This window comes from Lactuca saligna, chromosome 8 (assembly GCF_052625555.1).
Source record: "Lactuca saligna cultivar CGN05327 chromosome 8, ASM5262555v1, whole genome shotgun sequence".
NCBI lineage: Eukaryota > Viridiplantae > Streptophyta > Magnoliopsida > Asterales > Asteraceae > Lactuca > Lactuca saligna.
In genome coordinates this window covers 27241620-27250264 of record NC_136424.1, presented here as the reverse complement: position 1 = coordinate 27250264, position 8645 = coordinate 27241620, and the positions used below count along the sequence as shown (strand labels likewise).

Here is an 8645-nt window from a genome sequence, read left to right as displayed (position 1 = left end):
ATTCGGATGCAAGTTGGATAACCAACACGAAGGACCATTCCTCAACAACTGGTTGGGTGTTCTTTCATAGGGGAAGTGTAATATCCTGGGCTTCCAAGAAGAAATCTTGCATTACAAACTCGAAAATGGAATTTGAGTTTGTTGTTGTAGCCATTGTTGGTAAAGAAGCAGAATGGCTAATGAATTTAGTCTATGAGATTCTTTTGTGGTCAAAACCGATAGCACCTATATATATCATTTGTGATAATGCAACCGCTTTGGCTAAGGCATATAATCAGGTTTATAATGGCAAGTCTAGACACTTAAGTGTTAGACACATTATGATTAGAGAAGTAACCATGATGTAACGCCCCGATTCTCAGGTATTGTTCAAATTATAGTTTCTTGGTTTTGGTCCTACTCAACGAGTTGGTTACCCTACTCGTCGAGTAACAGCGGGATTAGATCGCGACTTAAGTGACTGACTCGGCGAGTAGGATCTGGCAAGTGAAACCCTAATTCTCGGGGTTTGTATCCCTATTTAAAGGAGCCTTAGCCTCCCCTGGGTCTCTTTACAGTCATAGTGAGTCCCTGATTCGAGTGTAGGTGCTTGTTGAGTGTGTGAAGCTTGATTTGAAGACTTTGAAGGAGAAGGCTTGAAGGAAGAGGAGGTTGGAGCAAGTTAGGTGGGGAAATTAGCACTACTTTCAGTTGTCGTCTTCCAGAGGTATCCTAAATTACCATCTCTTCTATGAGTTTTCCTTTCATTGAAGTTCTAGGATTTTCTATGGACCTTAAAGGTTGATATGTTGAACAATGAGTTGGATCTAAAGTTGTAACTTCAGATCTGAACCCTCTCTAAGCTCTAGAAACATAAAGTCTCATAATTGATCATGTATGAGGTCCCTCTTGGGCTTGAAACCCCATTAAGAGCTTAGACTTGGCATTTAGAGCCTTAAATGCAATGCATGTACATAAAGTTTGTGACTTTACGTAATAAGTATGCCATATAAGCCTAGATCTATGAATTGGAGCCACTGCATGGATCAGAATAAGTCTGTATGGAAAAAGACCAAACGGACTCGGCGAGTCACAAGGATGACTCAGCGAGTCTGATGAAGGAAGCCGTGAAACTCGACGAGTTGGATGAACAACTCGGCGAGTCCGATGAAGAAATTCGTGAACTCGATGAGTTGGATGAACAACTCGTCGAGTCAGATGAACTTTCCCAAGGATATGCCCATGTATGCACCCGTCGAGTTTCGCTTAGGAAACCCGACGAGTGGCTTTAGAGTTCAGTCGAAAAACGAGGGAAACTCGACGAGTCACTCGATGACTCGGTGAGTGCACCGGAAGCCGAGGGAACTCAGCGAGTCAGGTAAACATGGACTGTTGACCTTGACTGTTGACTTTGACCATTGACCTAAGTTGATCTATTGACTTTTGAGGACAGTTCTAGAAGGATCAGAATCTTATGTATGCAATACGTGATAAATATAGGTGGTGGGATCCGTGATAGTAACCCGAAGGTTGGAACTAATTTCTGTGAGTCGACGTTTCGAGGTGAGTTATCCTCACTATACTAAAGGGTCTAAGGCACCAAGGTCAGCCCAATGGATTTGATATCCTAGTAGTTATTGATATGTTGAGTTGAGTTAGTAATGTATGCCAGTTGATATGCTAGTCGGGTAGATCTATAGGACTGCCTGTGATACTGATTGATTACCTGTATGTGCATTTATCTGTTACATGTCGACATGTTGTGTGGGGTGGGTTGAGGTTATACTGCTCCGTGCGGTAGCCAACAAACCTGAGAGTATTCCAGATATGATCTGAGGGCCCGATAGGCATTCCAGACTCATACTGAGGACTCGGGAGCATTCTAGATACGAGCTGAGGGCCCGATAGGCATTCTAGACTCGTACTGAGGGCTCGATGGCATTCCAGATACGAGCTGAGGGCCCGGTAGGCATTCCAGACTCGTATTGAGGGCCTGGGGGTAGTCCAGCTTGTAAAACTGGGGACTCAGTGTATGTTGTTTTGTTTTGATTGATATGATATGCTAATGCTAATATTGTTATGTGGACTGTATGTGTATCGGTATTTTGGGGTGACTCACTAAGCTTTCGGGCTTACAGTTTCAGTTTATGGTTTCAGGTACCTCAGGGGATCGCGGCAAGGCCAAGGCGTGATCGTACAACTCCTCCTACTATGTTATGTTTTTGGGAAAAGACTCTGATAATTAATGTTTTGAAAACTAAATTTGTAATATTTTGATGAACTTGACATGTTTTTAAAAGTTTAAATTTGTTTGAAATTTTGGATGTTACACATGAATAATGTGATTTTGGTTGAGTTTGTGAAATTGCAACAAAATTTGGCAGATCATTTGACTAAAGGTCTGACAAGAGACTTAGTTTACAAGTCTGTTATTGGGATGGGATTAAAGTCCATTTTTGATTCTGTAATGTTGATATACCCAATTCCCTTCTAATATGTCATTAGGAGTTGAATTCAATGTGGAAAGCTCACACTTATAGATTGGAACACACAAAGTATACATCTCATGTATGTGCTTGGTTCTACAAGTTGACTAGGTTGAATTCCGTTTAATAATTCCTTTGATAAAATGTATGTGCAAATACATGAAGTAAAGGAATTACCTATGCGATTGTGAAGTATAGCCACATTTCAAGAGGTTGGAGACTTGGCCTTGATACAGTCATGAGAGGATTTGGACACACGACTTTATAATAGTGTCAAATTGTATTTCGCTAGAAAGTTCAATAAACTAGTATGTATTTTACTTTCAGATATTCAATTGGGTTGAAGTGTTTTATTCTTAGAACACCGTGATTCTCGAGTATTTGAATTGTTTGATACTAAGATGAGAAACCAATTGTTTCGACATTTTCATTTATGTATTGGTTTGGTTTGTTTAGATAATTTTATGTTAGTCCATGGTTTACACTAAAATGGGGGAGGATTGTTAGTGATTTTAGTGTTACCAGACATTTTGGGTAATTGGAACTAACATGTGAGCTAAAGGCTTATTATTTGTACTCTATATTATATGTTCGGTAAATACGGAGTGCATGCATGTATAAGATTAAGCCGGTATGACAGGATGATGGGGATCAAGGGGGTTGTTCCCCCTTGCAGGGTCCTAAGGGTAGCTCCCTTAGTATGTTCCAAGGGGGAGCGCCCCAAAAGGTCTTCAGAAATTTGAATTAGTTTCATTATAGAAAAACTGAATTTTAGTGGGTGATTATGATAAGACTGACAAATCCTATCAGTTTTGAAAACCATTGATTAAGTCATTAAACTCGAGATTCTCCTAACTAATTTAGAAGAAAAAACTCTAATTTGTTAGGTATATATACAACTTCTCATATATACAACTTCTCTTTTGAGCCGTAGATAACTCTTCTCAGCTCTTCTTCAAAACGAAACTTAGAACTCTTTGGTGATTTGGTTTGTGTTTTTGTGCTTAGATACACAAGTATCATTTTAGATTATCTTAAACTGGATTTCCTGTAACCTGGGCATAGGGTGGAAATATCAGTTTTGCAAGTGACCTTACACAATCCATTAGAAATCCAGTTTTCACCATCACCCTACTATTCCGCCAACAGAAACACGCACCTGTCTGAAAAGGAGAGAAAGGTGAGACAACCGTTCAAGAGGTTCCTAAAATCATAGCCGTATACGATTTGTACTAAAGGTTATAAGGCGATAAGGTTTCAGACGAAAACAAAATTTACATCACAATATTTCAACAAAAACAGCATGCAATAATAACTTACACAATAGTATCTTATATCAGTACTACAAAATGCAATAATAACTTATCCCTCATACAATACATGTTATACATTTACTTCCCTTCTATATAGCAAATCTACCAAATACTTCATATATCATACAAAGCTCCTAATTATGACTTCGCTGTATCCAAAAATAACAGCATCAGCTCCAGCAACAACCTGCATTTCTCCCAAACTCACAACTGTTTTCGACCGACAATGTCGACGCCATACGGTAAAACCAATATTGCGTACAATACAACCCATCAAGGCATACAGTACAACCCCAAAATGCATACTATACAACCCAACAACGCATCAAAGTCCTAGTTAGAAATCCTGTACCCACACTACAGAAACAACCACCTGGAAACTGCATACCAAGACTTCCAAGCTCCATCTCCAGAAAACCCGTGAGCCTTGATGCACTTGGGTCGCACCCATACACGGGTTGTGAACCAAACTTACTGACCAAACCCTTGAAAAGCTAGACCAGGGTCTCCCTTTTACAAGGGTGTGTTACTACCTAAACTACTACCAACACGAATTTGAGGTTCACGAAGAGCAAGCCTAATGGTTCCACTCTTAAAAGATCGATAAACATCAATACACTCCTCTACATCAGCATCACAAGTTAGTAATACCCATTCAGAATCATCATCAAGGTATCTCAGTTGATACCCACCTATATCATTCAAGCTAAACCTCTTTGCAATTTCTTGCAGCAAATCATTATAACCCCAATCCTTTTGCAGCCTAAAACGTATCTTTTCTTCGCCAAAAGTCACTTTTACCCTCCAAAGACCCCCTTCCCGTTTAATGTAAGGTTTCGGAGGCCGGTTTTGACGTTTTGGAGGATCATTGAGTGATCCTAGAAAGAGCTTCCGCTCTTGATCTTGATCTTGATCTTGATATCGATCTTGATCTTGTTCCTGATCGCCGGTGTCTTCTTTGACCGGTGGGGCCTGGTGGGTCCCACCGGACAAAGAATGACTAGAACTCGAACTCTGACTGCATGAAATGACGGTGTTGCCCCCCTTTGAGTCGAAAATTTCAGTTTTTGTAGCCGCAAACGGGAGCTGAGTTGTTGTTGACGGGTCCTGAGACGCGAGTTTAGGAAAGTTTGAATAGAAGGACTCGATTTGAAACGATCCGGATCCACCATGAACCGAATCCATCACAAGTTGGATCTTTCTTAAAGAGTGTCCAACTTTCTTGATCTTCCGTGATGGCCACCGTTGTATCCCGTGTTGCCTACATATCCGTTTCAGAGTCGTTGGACAAACTGAAATTACAACAACAACTCGAATCAAGATCCAAATAAACAAAATATTCAAATCATCTCTCACAAAAATGATAAAAAGAATAGTACAAAAATGTACTATTTTGAACTTACCACCAATATTTTTGGCAGCATCTTTCAGGCTGCCAGCAAAGTGTTGCCTTAGCATTTCTAAAGTGATACTTTTCTCCATCTTGGCACCAGCCCTTCTTTTCTCCGTGCCTGAACCTGGACCAGGGTCAGGACCAGGTTCATTTGTTTCTTGAATTTTCGGAACATGTTCTATATCAGAAACAACAAGCAACCCTTCATTAACAGCCTCTTCCTGCAACTCCTTTTCTGTAACAAACCTTAGGCTTCGACAAACCTTTCCTATGATATTCAACAAAGAATTAACCACACCCTTTTGATCTTCTTGATTCTTGCATTCAACAGGCAAGAAAAACTCCAACACAAAGTCAACCGTATCAGCATAAGTTGTTCTAAGACGTATAGCCACAGCAGCATGCAAGTCAAAGTAACTAGCATGATGAGCAAGTGGATATTCGGTTTTCGTGTATGATGTCACATCAGGTGAATAACATGGCTCATTGGTTGTGAAAGCTCGACCTACTACACCTTGACCTTTAAATAAATGATGCTGAGAACAAGCTTCTTGAAAATCTTTGAAGTAAGGATCGGATACGTATGAAGCAGTATCTACAGTGGAAAGACAGTAGACAAGGTTTTCATTTGAGTGGCGGCAGCCACTTTTGCCGCCTTGTTGGATGCATGGAGTCCATGTCTGAGCTAGCGGTAGATTATGCATCATGCATGCAGATTTCAGAGTTTCAAGAATCTCCGGTAAGGAAGGATGATAGAAGCCGTTGCTTACCTGTACAGAATCAAGAAACTTAACAATAATTTCTTGAAAAAAGTTTCAGTTTTTTTGTTAAAACTAAGCTTTTTCTACTTACGTTTATTCTCTGTGTGTTTGAATCTTCAGAACTCCTGAGGTCAAAGGCCTATTAGAATCATGAACAAAGTTCTTTCAGATTCGAAGATCACAACCAATTTTAACCACCATCAATATTTCAAAGGTATTGTAGGGCAGATTACAGAAAAACCCTTATAATTGTGACAGTTTAGGGACAACGTACTATTTTTTAGTCAAACCATGAAAATTTCAGACATTTTTCCAAACTCCTACCTTTTTTTTCCTACTTATCCTCCTACCCATGTAAAATTATGACAAATGTTAATTTTTTAATAAATTAATAACATTTTAAGACACTTGTCATTGTTTCAAATAGGTAGGATGATAACTAGGAAAAAAAATAGGAGGATATTTAATTTCTCTTCTCGAAATTAACCATTTTGACATGTTATATAGGTCTCACTTCATGGTTACTTTTTTATATTAGCTTTCATCGCTAATTTTCCAAAGTAACAATTTTGACATGGTATATGAGAGGTCAAAATAGTTAAATTGGAAAAATGTCACAAACTTTTATGGTTTGAGCGAAAGAAAGAAAAAGTATAAGCAGTTCAACTGCAAAATTGTACTAGAAAAGAATGGTTTTTTAGTAATTTGCCTTTTTTATAAAATAATCTTGAAAAACCAGAAAAACATACCTCGAGAGCCTTACAAACACTTTGAATTTCTAGAGCGTAAATACTCTTTTGTGTAGTCATGATAACCTCAACAACACCAATGCAATCTTTAACATCTTGATCAAAAACTGGAACTGCAACACTCCCACGAACATCTTGTTGTTGTGCATGAGAAACTCTTGGATACTCTTCTATCTTGAATAACCGAACATCAGGAGTCCATTCAGGAACTTTTCCCATAAATACCCTTCCAGGCAATCCAACGCTACCCTTAGCATTACCCTCAGCTGTAAAAGTATAACCTTCTGATATGCTTCTATAATTAGAAAGCCGAGGGCAATTCAATTCAAGTGAGAAAAGTTGTTGACTTGTACTTAAAACTTTCTTTCCATCTTTAATTTCTGGTAGCCATACTTGAATAAGAACGTTCTTGTCTACTGTGTAATGTTTTATGTTGTCGATGGCGTAAATCAATCTTTCCATTACAGATAACGAAGGGCCAGAACTTGCAGTAGGTGCAATCCACCATCGTTTGCTCGATTCAGAATGATTTTCAGATTCATCGTTAGGGAAACCAGTGAGATTTTTGACATGGGATTTCGACGAATTTCTTTCAGGGGCGAAAAGGTCTTTTGACACCGGCTTCCCAATGTTGGATTCCAAATTAGGCCATTGAAATGAAGGATCGAAGATGGAATTGGAAGGAGATGGATTGTTGTTCGTGATTTCAGATCCATCGGTTGCTTGTAACCAACATCCGTCTAACAAGAGTTCATCCATGTAATCAAAATCCATAAGGGAATTGGATGGATTGTCGAATGTGAAGACATTATTATCCATTGACAGTTTTGATCAAATTCACACAGCTTCTATGAGTCAAGATATATTGTTCATAACCCTTCAAGCTATTATCTGCCGAAAGTGAGGAGTAACATTTTGTAAGTTTGCACATACTATTGAGAAATCAAGAAAATCAATAATAATTGGTATTTTGACTAATTAGTCAAACATGTAAAAAAATCATCACAAGATGAAAAAAGATCAATCAATGAAGAAACCCCAGTTAAGAAAAATCGATAAAGTTCTTTACTTCTCCAAATTTGAGGTGAATGACACGATGAAAAATCAAATTATAATCTAACAATTCGCTAATTTGACTTGTCTGACTGGTCAAAAATGGCGAATGATAATCAGCTGAGGCGAAAAGATCAATCAATGAAGAAATCTCATATGAGATTACGCCATGTAAATGATAAGAAAACACTAGGAATATCAAAATATTGTGAAAAAATTGCTATTTTGACTTTCTAACCGGTCAAACATGTATAAAGTAATCATCAATAATTGAAGAAACACCAAGTTGAAAATACCACATATAATTCCAATAACATTCCAAAATAACATGCTAAAAGCAGTAGTAAATCAAAATATTCTGTATATATTTGCTATTTTAACTTGTGTAATTGGTCAAACATGTAAGATAAATCATCATCAGATGCAAAAAGACCAATCAATGATCAAATCCCAGTTAAGAATACCCCATATATCATGATAAAAAGTTAAAAACACTTGAAAAATATCAAAATCTTCGGCAAAATTGCTACAAATCTCCATATTACAGAGAAAATGATATGATTAAAATCTTTAAAAAAAATCTTACAGATTTTCTCAAGGTTTGTCGGTTAATCAAATAAAGGCGATACATTTTTATCTAGACAGGAACTCCTTTCCTTAAATAAACAGAATCGAGAATAATATTAAAATAAAATCGATAAAATCTTATGGGCAACATAGAACAAAAGACCAAACAGATGAATCTGGTCAGAAAAAAAAAAAAAAAAAAAGGGAAACTGTTTTCTTGCTTCAAATGAAGAGACACACATAGAAATCATCTTTATATTCTACCTTGTAATCATCTTTGTGTTCCTTTAACTCCAATGTTCTTGAAACGTTTTTCCAAGTCCGATGCTTTGTTGTTTGTTCAA

At 37.8% G+C, this 8645-nt stretch overlaps 1 protein-coding gene and 1 long non-coding RNA gene across 2 annotated transcripts; one reads left to right on the top strand and one right to left on the bottom strand.

The window, feature by feature from the left end:
- Positions 1 to 3752: 3752 nt before the first annotated feature.
- LOC145008370 (protein NLP5-like) lies at positions 3753 to 7500 on the bottom strand. The gene is made up of 4 exons (XM_078966993.1): positions 6682 to 7500; positions 6024 to 6071; positions 5182 to 5941; positions 3753 to 5070 (listed from the first exon to the last, which is right to left on the bottom strand). Exons 1-4 carry the CDS (start codon positions 7498 to 7500, stop codon positions 4292 to 4294), a joined length of 2406 nt encoding a protein of 801 aa, XP_078823119.1. The 3' UTR covers positions 3753 to 4291.
- Positions 5769 to 7662, top strand: LOC145008371 (uncharacterized). The gene is made up of 3 exons (XR_013663371.1): positions 5769 to 5910; positions 6053 to 6146; positions 7149 to 7662. It is a non-coding gene; the product is annotated as an uncharacterized LOC145008371 (long non-coding RNA).
- The last annotated feature ends 983 nt before the right edge of the window (positions 7663 to 8645 follow it).

Bases quoted from the DNA above. Each gene is read 5' to 3' on its own strand.
- LOC145008370 (XM_078966993.1), bottom strand. From the start codon at position 7,500: ATGGATAATAATGTCTTCACATTCGACAATCCATCCAATTCCCTTATG. The intron at 6,072-6,681 runs GTATGTTTTTCT...TGATTCTAATAG, and splicing joins GTGTTTGTAAGGCTCTCGAG to GCCTTTGACCTCAGGAGTTC. The intron at 5,071-5,181 runs GTAAGTTCAAAA...TTGTAATTTCAG, and splicing joins TGCTGCCAAAAATATTGGTG to TTTGTCCAACGACTCTGAAA.